Source organism: Plectropomus leopardus, chromosome 18 (assembly GCF_026936395.1).
Source record: "Plectropomus leopardus strain MGB_pleo_1.0 chromosome 18, ASM2693639v1, whole genome shotgun sequence".
Classification (NCBI taxonomy): Eukaryota; Metazoa; Chordata; class Actinopteri; order Perciformes; family Serranidae; genus Plectropomus; species Plectropomus leopardus.
The window spans coordinates 9362541-9380691 of NC_142193.1; the positions used below are offsets into that span (position 1 = coordinate 9362541).

The 18151-nt window shown below is 38.8% G+C and overlaps 1 protein-coding gene and 1 long non-coding RNA gene across 7 annotated transcripts; one reads left to right on the forward strand and one right to left on the reverse strand.

Annotated features, from left to right (window-relative positions):
- Positions 1–391: 391 nt before the first annotated feature.
- LOC121956259 (uncharacterized) lies at positions 392–4793 on the forward strand. Of its 2 annotated transcripts, XR_006106687.2 has the most exons (4): positions 392–896; positions 1172–1238; positions 2644–2870; positions 3889–4793. It is a non-coding gene; the product is annotated as an uncharacterized LOC121956259 (long non-coding RNA). The 2 variants fall into 2 exon arrangements; XR_006106686.2 differs by lacking the exon at positions 1172–1238 and having other exon boundaries at positions 433–896.
- Positions 4285–17593, reverse strand: prr14 (proline rich 14). Of its 5 annotated transcripts, XM_042504390.2 has the most exons (11): positions 17450–17573; positions 16128–16156; positions 15858–16037; positions 14478–14640; positions 14329–14394; positions 13563–13603; positions 10055–13006; positions 9815–9956; positions 8655–8764; positions 7316–7384; positions 4285–6212 (listed from the first exon to the last, which is right to left on the reverse strand). In XM_042504390.2, exons 3-11 carry the CDS (start codon positions 15998–16000, stop codon positions 5924–5926), a joined length of 3975 nt encoding a protein of 1324 aa, XP_042360324.2. In that variant the 5' UTR covers positions 16001–16037; positions 16128–16156; positions 17450–17573; the 3' UTR covers positions 4285–5923. The 5 variants fall into 5 exon arrangements, with proteins under 5 accessions (XP_042360324.2, XP_042360323.2, XP_087925151.1 ...); XM_042504389.2 differs by lacking the exon at positions 16128–16156 and having other exon boundaries at positions 17450–17593; XM_088069025.1 differs by lacking the exon at positions 16128–16156 and having other exon boundaries at positions 15858–15967; positions 17450–17576.
- Between the last annotated feature and the right edge of the window lie 558 nt (positions 17594–18151).

Sequence of the window (18151 nt, forward strand, 5' to 3'; positions counted from 1 at the left end):
CGGGTAGAGTGCACAATGGGTGGCGTCAGGTCTGAAAATATGCAGTCAGGTAGTCATCCATCACCGAGCGAAGGGGGAGTAAATATTTCTTATCTGTGGGTCATAAAGCACAGGGATGGCAGGTGACTGGAAAAACTTATGAGGAGCAAGAAGAAGCCTGTACGGCCCAAGAGAAGAGTGTGTGCTTCAAAATGATATACCATGCCGTGATTGATCAAAAAGCTAATGAATGAAAGATAAAAAACACAAGCTCTGTTTATTCTTCCAAGATGCATTTAAAAGACAATGAGGCAGTTTGGAATCTGTGGCTGTTTCACCTCAAGGCGAGACAAGTGCTGACACACCTTCTCTGAAGTCCTCTGGAATGCTGCATTGGAAAGAAGTGAGGGAAAGGTTGCAACACTGTACAGTGTGTAAAAATTGTGACCAAAGAAGAAGAAGAGAGGAAGCTTAAACTGCGATTACAAGGAACAGGATATGAGGACTGAAGTGACTGAGTGAACAGTGTATGAGTAATAGTATGTGTGGGAGGGCAAGACAGAAAAGGACACAGCCTGCACAGTATGGGCGTGGAAGTTTCACACAGAGTTTCACTCCTCAGTCCTGTCATTCAACAACTTATATGGCACTAGCTTTTCACAGGGACAGGTTGGGCCTCGGAGCTGTTGTCTTTTATCAGCCGTGGTGTTTGGATAAACACGTGGAAATCTTAACAGAAAACTTCATATCCAAAGGAAGAAGAATTATGTGGCAGCTGTCATCTTAAATTGGAGTTTTGTTTCAGGGACAAGAAGACAAAGCACCTACCTTTCCTCTGTGGATCTGAGCAAACTAAGAAATCACTTGTGTCTCTGAAGGACTCAGACTGAGGATCAGAGACTTTTCTATTTGATCAGGTTTGTACTTTAAAATAAGAACTTAACACTTAAATGAGGTTTATTTGTGTTTTGAGTGTAACATCGTGTTTATTAGATATTCTTTTTGCAAGTTTTAACTTCCCTTTTGTCTTTGAGAGCCACCTTTAAGAACTTCTTTCAAAGAACAGAAACTTTCTGAATCATTCTAACATTTTGTAATCTGCACAGACGAGAAACATCAAGTTTCTTGCTACAAATGATTCACAGGCCCGTGCAGCATTAAAGTAGTATTAACCCAGTCCCACTGTCTGCAGATTGCCAAAGTAACAAACACGCAGAGTACACTGGCATGCTGCCTACCGCGCTTTGATCAAATCAGAGGTAAGATAAACTACATTTCATATCTCATGTCGTCATGACAACTTGCCAGCCAAGCATGAAGTTTTCAAATTTGCGATCGTACAAGTTTTTCCAGATTTTTTGTTTTTCACAGGAACATGCGACATACTATGCTATATTACACCATTCAGAAGGTACTTTGTGTTTAGTACTTTCTGTTTAACGGAAATACTCTCTTCAGAGAAATTCCCAGGCTCACTGGAGAGAACATACTGTGTGAATATATTTGAAGAACATGTTTCGACTTGTAGGGAACACTTCCTTTAAAATATTTAACGTAGAATTGTCTTGCTCTTGACTGTAAACACCAGGTCAGTAGGTCAAAGCGCTCATGTATACAAGGTAAACAGAGGTCACAAGGGCAACTTGAGAACACATACCTGTGTTTATATCATAATTCACAGCAGTGGCGTGCACCGCTTAGACAGTCAGGAAGAAGTTACAGAATTATTCACAAGGAGACCAAGTTCAAACGCTTTACAACCTTTCAAATGTCTGATACTCCCTTTGGACCATGTTGACACCTGAATTATGTTTAGACTGATTGTGGAGTACAAGAAATATGTGGGCCAGGTTTAAGAGGGGGTCACTTTGTTTCTCTGATCCTAATCATAGTGAAAATAATTAATAATTTTGTTTGCTGAAAAATGAGGTATAATTTAATGTAAATAAGGTTAATTAACCATAAATTCCAAATAGAAGTGTAAAACTTGTGGTAATAAAGTTGAAATTAAGTCGACTAAGAAGGTGTGACACAGAAATGGGTGATCATTTATAATTAATTCTTTAAATCAAATCAAATCAAACAGTCAATTGTAATCAAACCAAAAAAACATGCCTCTCTGAAGGAGTTTTGGTTCTTTATGAACACTTATTAAAAAACAGGGCATACAGTTCAGGTACAGTCTATAGTACAGCTGTGTGTTGTCAAAATAAATGCAGGGTTATACCAGTATTCTGCAAGTTTAATAATAAAGGGAGACTCTGACATTGTGACATTAAAGAGCTATTATTTTCAGAATGTAACAGGAGCATGAAAGAGGAAAGATCAAATACAATCTGTGTGGTCAGCGAGAGTCTGTCTCATTGTGTCTGTACAATATTCTTAAAAAGAAAACATACAGTATGTAATGCTTACAGACCTGAAGCTTTAAGGTATACAAATTTTAACTATCCAAACATTTATCCAAGCAGGGCTTGCCCTTACACAAAGGGTGAAACCAGTTCTTTAAATGTGTCTTTATCTGCAAAAACAAACCATTCTATCAGCTGCGAACAAACTTCAAACCACGAAGCAGTCACTTTCCTTTGCTTTCTAGCACTCATTTGCACATTAGTCAGTCAAAAGAGGTGTTAGTAACAAGTATCACTCTCTTGTGTTTTGCAGAAATGACTACATCACATCAGACACATGAAACGGTGGATGAAGTGGTCCCACTGAATACCATCCCAGGAACAGGCGACGCACAAAATAATGACATTAGAATTCCATTAACCAGTGGACAGGGTGCTGCCTCCCGCTTCCATGACCCGAACCACAGGAAACTAGCCATCTGCAGCATCATCTGTGGGATCTCCTGCATCGGAATCAAGGCTCTAGTTAATTCAGTCAAGGTAGTTTATTGTCCAGCTCTTCTCTTTTCTTTCACTTATCAGTTTAAAGTCATTGCCTAAAGGTGCAAATTCCTGCTGGCTGCTCTGAACTGCAGCAAAGTGACAGTTTGTAAAATGTAATCTCATTCATAAAGATTAGTTCACAGTGTCAGTGAACTGCACAGAGTCCTGTTTACCAAACACACAGGCTGTGCTGGTCAGTGGTGGTTAATCATAGATGATTCATGCTGACAGTACCCTGAGAGAAAATTTGAAGATTTGCTGTGAAATACTCTGGATTTATCAGTTGGTCTCAGTTAAACAGAGTTCACAGATTTTGATGTACACTATTACAAAGAGGTTACTTTTGTAAAACATGTCTGACATTCATTTTAAGGATTTTAAAGGGGTGTTTTTTGTAACACCTTTAACCCAAATGTTGTTTAGGCTTTTAGTGACCCCGGGCTCCTTTTGGCAGCTCAAAAATCACACTAACCATTATATATTATCAGTGATACTTTGTGACTTTCTTAATTTTTTTTTTTATCAGATTTGTGCTTGTAAACATGATTTTGAATAGATTAGAAGTTTCAGAAGTTGACTCAGAAAATGTCAAATTTCTTATATTTGGAGTCTTAGCAGTGGCGAGCTGGTGTGGCTACATGTGGTGTGTGGTTGAGAGGTTGGGTGGATGTACTGCCAAATTCATGGAAACAACACTGAAGAATATGGTCAACACATTAACATGAAGTTCTATTTCATCAGCATATTCATATGTCACATCTGTCAGGTGAATGAATAATCTTAGAGAGGACAGGTGCTCACTAATATGGATTTTAACATTTTTGTGACCAAAAATTGAGAGAAACATATCTATTGAGTGCATAAAAAAGCCTCAGGCCTTTTATTTAAACTTGGGAAAAATTGGAGCAAAAATGAAAATGTTGCATTAAAATTTGTGGTCAGTATAGTTTAATTCTGTATTCACATATTTTTTTCTCTGATTTAATTTTAAAATTTCTTGTTCTCACTTCAACAGGCTGAGACAACAGTGGATCCAGAGAGAGCTGCAAAGTTTTCAAAACGGGCAAAAAAATTGAGCATCATCTCCATTGTGACATGGGTTTCCATTTTGGCTTCAATTCCAATACTGATGGCACTGATCTCATATCTCATTACACTGCAAGACTGATCAACTTTGATGAAACCTCGACCAGAGGAGTGACTTTTGGATGTCTATGGAGACGGACAGTGGACAGTACATGAAGATATTAAGACACTGGTACCTCCGTGGAAAACAAAGAGTGCTTTTCTGTTCTGACGAAATGAATGCTGTCCCAGTTTATGCTTTACACTTCCTCTTAACCATGTCATGTTTTTAGACAAGGAATAACCACTCTGAAAAACAAGTGTCAAAAACTGTACAAATTTCACATTTTTTATGTATGCTGTAATATTTATTTAACAATATATGAACATGTGGACAATTCCAAACTAAATGACCATATAAAATCCAGCATTACCTGTAGTTTGAGACATGACACTACATGACACATATACATTATATGTTAAAGATTAGAGCAGTCACTCCGCGGTAATGACCCAGTCCTTAATACATTTGCACCCTAAATGCCATTACAATTTAACATACTCATTGTTAGATAGTATATACAGTTTATAAGTACTACAAAAGTTAATTAATTATTCAATCTGTCAATCTAAATTAGCAACATAAAGTTATTCATCAAGGATTGGGTCTCTACTGGAAAAAAAAAATGGCACGGCAGTGCTTTGTCAGAACAAGATCCTGCTCTTGTTGCCAGCATTATCATGGCACTATTGCATTGTTACCATATTATCTTTATTATACTGTCAAATGTATCATGTTGTTCTTTTATAAAAACATATAAACAGAAACAATTTAATAATAAAACGAGAAAAACATTTGTGCTCTGAGTTGCTTGAAGGATTTTGATCCGCCCTCATAAAAACGGCAGTTAAGGCAACCTCATAAAAAATTTGGCCAAAAAGAAAAATTACATAAATAGGTAGTTTCTCAAGAAGTTGCTGGACATATGAAATACAAATATAGACACCACAGAATAATCCAGAGAGAGCCACAGGGAATAAAACCCGACCAGCAGTGGAATCTTGACACCTCCACTTTTGATTAGAAATGCTCTCTGGAGTGCCATATTGTTTCCAAGATATACAACTAAAACCTCTTCAGCCATAAAATTTACAAACACAAATAACTGATAATTAGATGTACAGGAGTGTACAGAAAACTGAGCAGAGCAAAAAGATTAAAACATGCTGCTTGCAGACGCACTTGGCTGTACACAGAATTTGTGGACAGAAACGTAGTTTTGAAATTAGCTGCAGTGAATACAAATCTCTTTGCCGGCATGTTTAAATGTTATATTCAGCTTTTAATACAAAATAGCTGCCTTTATGGACTAATTTACAATAATGCTGCACAGTCACGCCTACTCATGTAAAACACTTTCTTTCAAACGTGAAAGTGCAAAACAAATCTGTTGAATTCTGAATTAGCATTTTAAAGAAGAAAGTCATTTTAAGAAAAACAGCGTCACCACCCACCCTGGGAGATTGTGCGGATTTGTTACTCTTTGATTTGATAGACTGAAGATAAACTGAAAATGTTATGATAATGTACAAGCATTCAAATCAAAGATGTCAGCTTTTGTTTCACTTATTACAGATGAAAACTGGCAGGGGGTAAAAATGGACGGCAGGGGTTTGAGTGCAGGAATGACAAAAAAGCAACTTACTGTATAATGCATTTAACCACTACGTTTATAACCAACTTCTATGAGGCAGTACACTGGTACTATGATGTACTGTTCTTCAATAAATGCTACAGAATAAAACAGTAATTCTTCAATAATGACTTGTCACCACAACAATCATATGCAGATTGTGCTGACAAAAAAGGAGTTTGAAGACTCATGTGAACCTCCATGTAGAAAACACATTAGAAACAGTCTAATTTTTGTCTCTTGCAGTGCTTTTTTTAATGGCTGCCAAACAATTTCCGTTACAGGCATCTGTCAACTGTCTCTCTGATCATGCATCAACCATAGATTGAGCTGCTCCAGCTTGGCACAGAGAAGTGAGTCTACATCCTGTACACAGAGGGACGGCTCATCTTTAGGGAAGCCCCGTCTTGTCCTGGATGATGATGTACCTCCCTTTCCAGCACCAGCAAGTGGCTTCTTTGGTTTTCTGGCCTCGCCGGCATCCAGGAACTCCAAAAATCTTTTGACACGCCTCTGGCCAAACCAGGACTCAGATCCATTCCGCCGATTGAGAGGCACCTCGAATATGGTCTCCAGCCGGCTGAAATCCAAGTAACAAATTCCAAATCAATGAACAAGTTCAGGAAGTTAAGGGAGTGTGAATCATTTTTAATGACGCACAAATGGCCCTTTTTTCTTTTCCCAATTCAAAACATTTCCTCTGGTGCCACCCTCTGGTCAAACTGAGCTTTTTTTTTTTGCCTGGATGGTTCAGTTGTATCCCAAATCCATACTGTGTACTAATTCTTAGCAGGTTTTGAGTTTGTCCTGTGACAAAGTTAAGAACCTAAAAACACTACCACAATGCAGTGCATGAAGGAAATAAAGAACAGTGGCTCTCTGAAAGGAATACATCACCTGCAAAAAGACCTTTTGTATTTCAATTACTCAGCACGTGTTACTTTAAAATCATGAAGAAAATTTCATTTTTCTCATATGTCCTTACAGTGGACAAAGAATCCAAAAAAGGTGAACATTCTTGATGGATATAAGTAAACAGGGTCCTCATTTAACAACAGTAAGTAAGTTGTACGTTCAGTACTTCACAAAATGTGCATTTTCCCAGAACCTTACTGTTTAAAACATTTCAGCATAAAAGTAGCACACCCTGAGTGTGCCTTGGCACATGATACATTTGAGCTCATAGTTCAAACACATGCATCCCTGCAAGCACACATTCATGAGACTTTAAAGAAGTGTTTTATATCTTAATTTTTTAGCAAAAACATGTGTCTGGAAAATACTGAGCATATGACTGAATATATGGGACTTGTTGTGTGACAGTTTGTAAACAGATATTTTGATGTAGTTTTACTGTTATTAAATGCGTTACCCAATTACTTCAACTCATGAAGAAGGATTTTTGGATTCTCTGTTTATCATGGAGACATGCAAGCAAAACAGTTCTCTTTATGCAGTGATTAACTGACATATAAACGGTCACTTTGTGAATGAAATATTCCGTCATGTCAAAGACCAACTGCACAAGTATTATTAATATTATACATCCGTCTGTATATATATTTGTTAAGGACTCTGGACTTGTTAATCGTTGTGATATACCTATTGTGTGTGTGTGTGTCTTTGTGTTTATGTAAATCATATCATATATGTTTACAGTTAGTGTTGTAATATGGACCTTACCTTTCAGGGGGTTTGCTGAAATTCTTATTGGTGTAAATTTCTTCCAAACTAAACTCCTTCTTTTTCAGCCTGTGGTGTAACACAAGGGAAAAAACAGTGTTGCAATTAGTCTGAATATTGATCAAAGAGTGTTCAATAGACAACAGACATGTACTGACACTGACATAAATTCATTTTCAGCATTAGGGCAAAGTGTGTATCAATAGAATTTGCCCTACTTTCAAACGCTAACGTAATTTATGGCATGTGTCGCATGTTTTTTATGTTTTGATTTTGTATACTTTTAATCAGAACATAAGTTATTTTACTTAAAGGCTGAATCTTTAAATACCTTAAAAACCTTTGCATTTGACCCAGTGTTCGGTAAGCCAGACAGGTTGCTTAAGCTTTCCATTTGAACTTGCTGCATTTTCACTATTTAACATACAAGTAAATAACACAGTTTCTTTAGGTACTAAACAAGAAAGAATTACAATTACAACATTTTATCTTTCTTACCTCAGCATTTGCCATGATTTAGTTTTTTAAAGGAATAACCTGTGGCAGGTACAGCCCTAGATACAGTAACTGTCTTTCTCCCTTTACTTCCTTATCTTGCTTACGGGGAAGCAACAAAAGTTGTCCTTTTGATTTGCTGAGTTCAGCAATGAAGCAGAGATACAATTAGTGAGGCCCTTTGGTAAGTGATGAGTGCTTAAATAAATGCAGCATACAGCATATTCAGTGATTATAGAGCAAATAAGTTAAGTATAAATTGGAATTCCTCTGGGCTGCAACAAGCAAAAAAAAAGAAAATATCTGTGATGCATCAATTTGGTGAGTTCTTTTTTTTTTTAAAAAAAAAAAATGCATTAAAACACATATGATACAAGACCAACTGACATCTGAGCCAGCAACATTTGCTCATCTAGCCTGTGAGATGAACTAAAAAGTAACAATAACTACAAAAAAAGCAAGAATATGGACCTCTGGGTTTGAAATTAATAATTCACAAATACTGTTCCCGAGGTCTGGAACAAACTTTTGCACAAGGGGAGGCGAGCCCTAGCATTAAAATGGCTAATGACCACAACAGAAAACACCAGATAAAATATTAAAAATATCTTTTAGTGTGTATGTTGCTAGCAAAGAAGTAGCTGTAGTCGTTTCATACACAGAACTAAAATGAAGTGTGGAGGTAGATTTGGGACAGGTCTGCGAAACCTGTGTCAAGCAGCGACTGGGGTTTTGAAAATGGTAACGCAGGAATTAGAGGGAGAGGAGAATTCAGTCTGAAACAGGCAGCCAATGAGAGGCTTACACGCACATTCTCAACCCTGGGGGTCAGACTCATATTTACCTGATGGGTCTGGGCAGGCCCATGGGTGTCAGATTGTTCAGAGGTTTGGGTAAAGTTTTCCGAATTCTAATAGACGACACCTTTCCTCGTTCCTCATTCTTTTGCACCACCTGTGATGATGAATAAGGATTGGTTACCCATATCAATGTAAAAGTTGTACAAAATGTAGTTGTGACAAAAGTATAATTCTACAGAAATAAAAAACACCGAAAAACAAAAACATTGCAAACTAACTCCATGGTTAACAACATATCAGCTCTGACAGAGTGACCATGGAACAAGTAGCATCATGACAAGAGCTTTAACAACTGAGAATCATTATACATATATAAAACATGATCAAATCTACATCAATTTGTAACTGAAATATATTAATTTTTAAAGTTGTGCTAAAATACAAAATCTCTTTATTAAACACAGTCCCAACACAAGGTGTAGACTGCAGGCTTCTCAGTGATGCAGCGCAATCAAACAGGGGTATTTTTAATGCTAATGCTATGCAATACAATTTATGTCCTTGATCTAAGCTCAATACCTCTGTAAAAAGCAGTTTTTAAGTCTTTAAATGTTTTTGTTAAAACACCTCTTGCTATTAAGAAATATAATGGAACACCCCTCAAACTGTTTTTAAAAATCCTGAACATCATACCTTTCTGAAGGAATGATTTATTGCTTGGCTTTTGACTGCATTTGTGTTACCTAAATATACCTCCTAAACTGGCAACTGTAGTTTAAAATGTAAATTTAGAGGTAGGAATTTTACATGTACACATCAGAACAAAAAAAATAATAAAAAGTTTACAAAAGCAAGCACATACAGACGATAAACACTAGGGGTTGGACAAGTTATCATGCAGAAGACAGTTAAACAGAGTCTGAACACTAGACTAAGCTCCCATAAATATTTAACTGAATTACCACCAAGGTGACAGTTTGCAGTGTAGTGTACTATGGAGTTTTGTGTCTGTAAATAGATAGTGCTTAGTATATTACAAATGTATAACTAGGTAATCTGCGCTACATATGAAGTTGTTTTATCTATGTGTGTCAGGTCTTGAAACTGCTGATTTTAGTTTCATGCACATTCCAAAAATCTAAAGGAATTCAACATAAAATGATGCATAGTAACTTTGTGTTATTTAGTAAATTAATGTTTTTACCTTGATTTCAGAATCAGACAAAGCCTTTTCTTCTCTCAACCCGACATCTTCAAACTCCTGACTGGATGAGCTTGTGTCCTCGCCATCATCCTCCTCTTCACTCTGCCGTCTTCTCTCCATCTCACACTCCAAGGGATTCCCACTGCAAAAAAGCAAATAGTTAATATAAGCACAGCCCTAAAAATATTGGCATTGGCATTATCATAAAACATCATCAACATTTTTTAAAAAGCGTGTTACCCGCTACTGTAGTCAAACGAAGAACTAGAGGAGTCACTTCTTTGGGGGAACATCAATGGTGATACAGAGGAAGAGGAGATCGGAGAGGAAACGTGACTGGAAGTGCTGGGGCTGGCGGAAGCTCCTCTGCCGTCAACTTTCTTAGACAGGAAAGCCAGGGGGCTTGAAAGGAAACAAGTAGCCAGCGCTGAAAGGGAAGTGCTGGGAGAAAGTGCAAGACATGGAGACAGGTGTTGGGTGGCTCTGTCATACGGGAGAGATCTCCTGGAAGGGTACACCTCCTTACGAAGGCAGAGAGGGGCGATCTCCCTCTCCACCTCTACACTGCAGACCGTGTGTCGACGAGCCCGACGCAGGGATTTGTGGACATGATGTACAGGAGTGTGAGAAGACTGGTGGTGGTGTGGTGCGTGAGTCCTGCTGTGGTGGGGTGAATGCAAAGAAGAAGCCCAGGGTGTGTCATGGTGACGGAGGGTGGGGATCTCTGGGCAAGAGTAGCTGCGCAGCAGGGACCTCGCTGAGCTTTTTTCTGCTGACCCTGAACTCGTTGTAGCTAAGTCGGCATCGTCCATAGTTACGGAGTTTGTCCCCTCTTCATCTTTACGTGTCCTGCTATGCAAAACCCTGCATTTCCTCCTTTGGTTATCTGCTCTCCTTGGCTTAATGTTAACCCTTCTTGCACTAGAGCGTAGCCTAAAGCTGCTGTTGATACTGGATGCAGTGTCAGTGGGAAATACCTCATTTGACACAGAAGTAGCACTCAATACGTTCTCATCGATGATATGCTTTGTTTCATTATCTAATTGTACAAAACAATCTAAATTCGGTTGGGATGGTGAAGCACTTGGTTGTTGATTTCCTTCAAATGGTGTCATTTCAAAATAAACAGGGTCTGTTGAGACTTTTCCTTTGCCTTCTTTAAGCTTGTTTTCTTTGGTTGCTAAATGAAGGTTATTGATACTTTGCTCCGTCTCTTGACTCCCAAACGACGCAGATGATGGAACAGCACCTCTGAAACCCTTTCTGGGTCTCTTGGACGGTTGATTCAGTGCCTTTTTCACGCTCTCCTCTTTCTGAACATGCTCAGAGGAATTAAGATTTGTGTGTGTGACTTCTAAAGTCTCAACTGATAGTGCTGGTGAGGTAGAAACCAAAGTGCTGTCCAATTCTGGAGTTGAACTCGCTTGGTTTGGCGATTTCCGTTTCCGTGGCTTCGTATTGATATTCCTGCACTCTTTTGTGTTCGGGAGCTGCTTTATATGCGGACGGACGTGGACTTCTGACAATGGTTCCTTCTCGGTTTGTTTTGTAGACGTGATAGCCATGGTGGTTTCCAGATCCATACTGTTATCAGTGTTCACTTCAGGTTTATCAAGACCTATTCCTCCCGTCAGTCTTTTGCAGGAGCCACCAGGCTTTACCGTGCTGCCGCTCTTCTGTTTGATCTCTGACATTGCACTGCTTTTATCCAGTGAGCAATCCAACACCGCATCAGAGGAACTTTCACTCTGTGTGTTTAACATGGTTTCATTTATCGTATTAAGCATTTCTCTTACATCTTGTCCTTTCTTATTTGCTCTTGTTGAAGCTTGTCTTCTTGGAGCAGGCTTCGGTGTTACTTCCTTATCTACAATGGTACTTGTTGACACAACTTCCTTTATCAGTGGTCTCGATATGCCACTACCTAAAGCCACATTTAATCGCTCTTGTGTTTTGGTATCCTTTGTACATTTATCTGCTGTCAATCTCATCCTCTTTACAAAGTCTTGGGAATGACACTCCAGTTTCAGACCCCTCTTTGCTCTCCCAAGACCTGTTGCTGAATAAGTTTCAGGGTTCAAGTGAGACTCTGGCTGCTGAGCATCCAACACAGGCTTCATTGTCTTTCCATTAGCACTGTCATTTAAGTTATTCTTGTGGCGTCTGCGAACCAAACGTCCTATTTTCCTACCATCGCCATCACCATTAGGCTGAGGACAGTCGGTGTCCAACTTAGTATAGAGGACTGAGGAAGATAATGACATTGTTCTGTCAATATCACTTAGGTCAGCTTTGTTTGAATTTATCTGAGAAACCTGCTCATTGCTAACCTCTGGCTCAGACGCTTCCTTTTTTATTTTACATGATGAAGTCTTAGAGGTAATTTTGCTTACTCCAGATCTATTTCCTGTACATTTCCTTGGCAGTGGTTTCAACCGGACAGGTAGTTCGTCTTTCGTGTCCTCCATAGCACAGGACATCTTTAACTTAGATTCATGTGAGGCACTTGAAGTGTCAGAGGCCTGTAACAGCACAGAGGACTTAATAACCGGCGCAACACATTCTGAAACTTCTTCAGAAATGGTGCAGGGTAAAGGACTGTGTTGCAAAGGCACAGAATCAGGCGAGTTTTGTTCCTTCTGAGTTATTGAACATTCATCTGCACGGTCAGAGCTGTTTGTTGGAAACTCCACATCAAACGATAATTTTTTTGAATATTTAGGAGTGACAGTTTTTGCGTTTTGGGTACCTTCTACTTCATGGAACCTCAGCAGATTCGCGTCAGTGTCCTGATTACCACTCTCACTTTGTGCTTCTGGATGAAACATGTCGCTTGGCTCCGAGAGTTCGACATCAGGCGTTCCATCTGCTTGTAGCTCACACTCATCCAGTTTGTCTGGCTGGTCCATGAATGGTGGGGGACTACTTGCTCTGAAGAGTTTAACAGGACTCATAACTATCTCTGTGAAACTAGCCATCTTCGACTTCAGTGACTGAAACAAGGGGCCAATCACCCATCCCTTCGGGGCAGATGCGTTTTCAACAGAGTGCCCAACAGCCAATCTGCTGCATGTATCCATGTCGGATTTAGTGGTGTCAAGATTCTGTGTGGTATCGACAGCAAACTGCTCAACTACATTTTCTGCAGCAGAGACATTGGGTTTCTTTTGTAGGCTTTTCTGGTTCTTTTGTCTGTTAAAACAAATGGAAAGGTAAATTAGACTTTCAGAACACATGTGGAAACAGTGTTTTCATGTCACATAAAAACACCTACATATAATTTCCAACCACTCTCTATTTCTCTGTTCACAAAACACATCTATGCACCTTTTCCTCTGGCTTGGTATTGTAGTTCATATAAAAGACTACATGAACCCCGCCTGCATCACACAAATAACTGTTCTTTAAATATAATTAGGCAAAAGCCACCAGGCCATATTAGTAGAAAGCACATTTAAGTTGGCAAAATGTTTAAACCTTTTTTTATTTGATGTATAGGCTGCAGCGGGAGTATGTAAAAAAATCAGACCTACAACTACAATAAATGAAAGCTAAACTGTTAAAAAATAAACAGTTGCTTTTTTCCATTCAATTTGTTGTCAAATCTGCAGGGAGCCATTGGAGAGGACCAAATAAGCAGCATGCAGCGAGCAAGCTGCAAGTTGCCTTCCCCTGGTTTAAGCAAACACTTTAAACTAAATGATTATTAGGACCACACAAGCTAAGTAACATTAGCTTTAACACTTACCTATTTGGGCGTTCTGCTGCAAAACTAATATCAAATTCATCCTGCAAAATAAACATATAAACAGTTGATTTAAGAAATGTAAATACTGTTTGACTGAGCATTGATGCCATCTGAGCTGCTAATCCTACCAACAAGAAACTGCTAACATGCTGCAGTTTGTGAAAACAGCTCATTTTGCATTTAAAAAAGAAAAGACATTTTAATCAAAATCAAACAAAGCATTGTGCATTCATGATTACATATCTAAATCGCAATTTGTGTCAAATCAACCAAATCCTTTCTTGCATAAATTGGAATTTATTTGCAAATAAAAAGGATGAGGGAGTTCGGTACTCATAACAGCCAGTTGACCTATTCAGTCACTTGTGCCGATTCTGAAACAGTGATTCTGAATAACCTTCAGAAATTTCTACGACAAGGGAGAGACAAAAAAGACACATCGCATTCTTCATTGTATCATGTTTGTGCATTACTGGGTCACATTAAGACGCTCGATTGCTTGTCTGTGTCGAATGCAGCAGACCGTGAAGGAGGATTAAAATCACCCAATTAACCCTCACACCCTGTTCACTGTACAGGTCTCCAATGTTGACATACACAGCCATACAATACAGATGCTGCACAAACAGATTAGATACCAAAAGCTTTATCACATGAAAAATACCATCAAGTGAATGCCGACAATCTGTCAGAGACTGAGAGACCGACAGAGACACAGAGCAGGGCGAGTGTGAGAACATCTAAAGTGAGGAAAGATGTAACTGACCTCATTCTGTTTCTCGTGCACATGTGCGCCCTCAACTCTTCTCTGCTTAGACTGTGACACTTGTACCTACCAATCAGAGAGATGCATGAGCAGTGACTCATTCGATTATTGGAAACTTAAACAAGATTTTATTTAAGTGTTACTCGTACCATGTTCGCTCTCTCTCTTTTGCTCTTTGTGGGGGACGGATTCTGTCTGGACGGTTTCTGAGCTGCTCGGCTGACTGTATTGCTCTGCTTTTTGGGAGTTTGCGCTCTGATCTCTTGAATGCGGCCACTCCTTCTATGTCCAGATATTCCATCATTCGCACAGCTGTGAATGTTTAGGGAAAAAAATATATCAGAAAATCAAATACAGTGAGGAATAAACAGCAATATAAGTCTTAAAGATGCACGATCCATAAGTATCTGTATTAGCAATGTCCCAATCAAGTAATTTTTGGCCCTGATCCCAAACCCAAATCCTTTACAAATGGGCCTCCGCTGATGCTGTAATGTTGATTAAACATGCATCTAACAAACTTAATTACCAGATATACTCTTCTACATTTGGCTTACCTTATTCTTAATAACCTAATTTATCGAAATACTGAAGGTCCTAAATCAAAACTATAAAGTTGATGATCTGAAATTACTGATATGATATGGATGAAAGTTTAACTGGAAGAATGCAACTCCTAAAATTGATGTGAAGCAAACAGCTGGAAAGAGGACGTATGCCTGAGCTTTTGAGACAACAAAAACACTTAGTCCACTTGTGGTTGTGCAGATACAGAATGATGCTTCTCCAACCTTTGGAAGAGTAGAGACACTGGCTACAGAGAGCACACAAACCAGACAACAGCAGCCAAGTTTTATTTTGGTCTGCCATCAAGTTACAAACAGAATTAATGTTAAGCAATGAGAGCAGATATGACCTGCCGCCAGCTGTCAGTTTAGCTGTCGAAAGCATTGGGCAATCCCGGCTAAAAATGAGAAGCTGCTAGCTGAATGTTTTGAACACTCTGCTTTGCTAATAAGAAAAAAGAGATAACAAAACAGTGTATTTGTGTATTTTGCCAACCTGGGTGTCAGAACGGAGTCACTCCCTGGTGTAACCAAATAAATTTTCACATTGTCATGTTCTAATTTTCACTTGGATATGCAGTTAATTGCTGCACTGCAGAGCCTAGATGTCATTAAGCAGACTGAGATGGATGGACAAAAGCAGAGTTGATTAAAGAAATGATCGGATTTTGATCTGCTTTACTTTAGCGCCAATGCCTTTGAATCGGCTCTGGACTTCCCTTGTCTGTATTAGCGGCAAAATTGTTTAAAAATACATCATCCGAACTGGAACCAATATTCATCTTATGACCAACAAATTTTAACAAAGTTACAAAGTAACCATTCAGCAGGTATTGTCTAAAGTCCCATAGCAGTGTCTGCAAATCCTTAATCGCTCCAACCACAAGGGATTAAATGTGTCAAAAAGCAAAGAGGGGAAAAAACTACAGCAAAAGAAAGCAAAAGGTGCCAGGACAACTATACCTGGGAGTGATGGAGGAAAGGGGGAGGAGAGGTGGTGAAGGTTCACTGTGGGGAGGTGCACTACAGAAACGGTTTGGGGGAATAGCATCTTGATCCATTGGACAAACTATCTGAGGGAGCGAGTCAGAGGGATAAGTCAACATCCCCTTGCTCTCTCTTCCTCTCCTTGTCTGTCCTTCTCTGTACAACGGGGGAAAAAACAAACATGCGGGGTATCATATCAATATGACAGTACTTCCAAATAGGTCTTAAAAACAACGTTTCACTTACTTTTCTGTTTTCTGTGATGGGGGTTTATTCTGAAATGTAAAAATAGTAGCCACATCCTTTAACCCAAAGAAATTTTAGTTTACTACTATATAAAAGGCATCAAATCCTCCCAGTTGAAAAACTGGAATTAGAGAATTGTAAATTTGGCATATTTGCTTGAAAATTATCTTTAACAATTATTCGATTAGCAAAAACGTGTATAATTGAATTTCTGTAGATCAACTAATTTATTAAACGACTAATAGTTTTAGTCCTATAAAGAGAACACAGAAAAACATAAATTTGTGTGATGTAACAAAGGTTAGGAAAAACGAGAGATAAGACTGAGTAAAGATTAAAAAACATTTCGCAGGTGGACAGGAGTCAAACAACAGTTGAACTGTATATGTAAGACTATGGGGAATTTGACTTAGAGTAGATAAACACACAAGTACTGTCAACGTTGTTAAAAGGAACCTCTTTCATGAAGTCAATAAAAAGGGTGCGATATCTTAAAAAAGGATTTACACGTTTTTCTCAAGTCATGTGCAATTTTCTCTGGGAGTATGGAACGGAATTAATAAAATGTATGGTGGGCCCGTGACTGTAAAGTATGGTGGAGGTTACTGGCTATGGTGCAAATGTTAGTTTTAAACAGTAAGGTTACTTAAGACTGAGACGGTGATTTTAAAACGAGAAACGTTACAATAATTTGGTTGGGGGGGGGTCACAATAAACACTCGTTTTTTGTATTTGCTTGTCGTTGGCACATTATTGTCAACGTTGGTTCACTTACACTTAACGTTACTCGTCCGTTAGCGTGAGGCTGGCTAACATTTCATCGTTTTTAATAACCTTGATATCTGAGATAATAAAAAATAAACCAGATTTTATGGCTAATTAAACAGAAAAGCGCTAATTTCAGTCAATGGTTTTAATCAAATGGAAGCGGCGGTTCGATTAAAACTGATCGAGGTCTAAATGCTGGAATGAACACTGTTTCATATTCAAACTTTTATATGTGAGCTAACGTTACGTTTTGTTTACATCCGCCAACAATAGCGTGTTTCATTCAACGGCTATCATCAAAAGTGCGTAAGTGAAACACTTTTGCTACATTTTAGCAGAGCTGTATTGTAACGCCGTGAGCACTGTATGGTTCGGCTAACGCCAATATTCACACACAGTGTAATATACAGTTTCCGCACCAGGGAATAGCCGTAGCCGGGAGCTGTCATCTCCTCTAACGTTCATGTGATTTCAATGGGGTAACTACACATATCCTCGTTTCGTAGTTTAGTTGCATGTCGATATTAAGGCTAAATCACACAAAACAAACTTACCAAAAACGTTTAGCTCAACCGCAGGCTAGTATTCCAACCTCACCGTAAACAAGGCATGCCGGACGGCGCCCTACAGCGACTCGCAGATGTATCCGTTTTTACAAATCCACCAACCAGACAGCGGGATTGTCCAATCACAGCACGGGTTCTTTTTCCGCTCGAGAGCCCTTGTTGAAAACTGACCAATTAGAGAAGACCTTGAGACGTCGTAGTTAGGGGAGCGGCCAATAGGAGAGCGAAGACGAACGGCTCATAAAATATGATCGTCTTCTTTTATGTCCCCGAGTGACCGAGTATCTTCAAAGAGCCACATTTTTATTAAGAGGAGGTAGTGACTTTTAACTTAATTTGACAACATCGCAGCGCCCCAGGCACAATTAAGTTTCCGGCAATGAAAATGTAAGGACTTGTCACACTGACACACTACACTGCACTTGTGGTTTGAATGAAGTTGCAGTTTTAAATAAAATTTTATTGGAACGTCCGATATAAACAAAAACTAAATTACACATTAAACAATTTTAATTTCAGGTGAGTCTAATTTGATTAAAATTTCTAATTTGTGCAAATTGTACTTGATTCAAGCTTACAAGTTTTAGCATCACAGATTAAACTGCCTATCGTTTTCTCAACTAATTGAGAAACAACACTATATTCTAAAGTAGAAACATTTAATGAACCACTTCTGGTACTAAAACATTT

What these genes read in the sequence shown, in the direction of transcription:
- prr14 (XM_042504389.2), bottom strand. Translation starts at nt 16,000, where the DNA reads ATGTTGACTTATCCCTCTGACTCGCTCCCTCAGATAGTTTGTCCAATG. An exon ending in GCAGCAGAACGCCCAAATAG is followed by an intron (nt 13,007 to 13,562) that starts GTAAGTGTTAAA and finishes TTGTTTTAACAG; the next exon opens with ACAAAAGAACCAGAAAAGCC. An exon ending in TCGTTTGACTACAGTAGCGG is followed by an intron (nt 9,957 to 10,054) that starts GTAACACGCTTT and finishes GCTTTTTTGCAG; the next exon opens with TGGGAATCCCTTGGAGTGTG.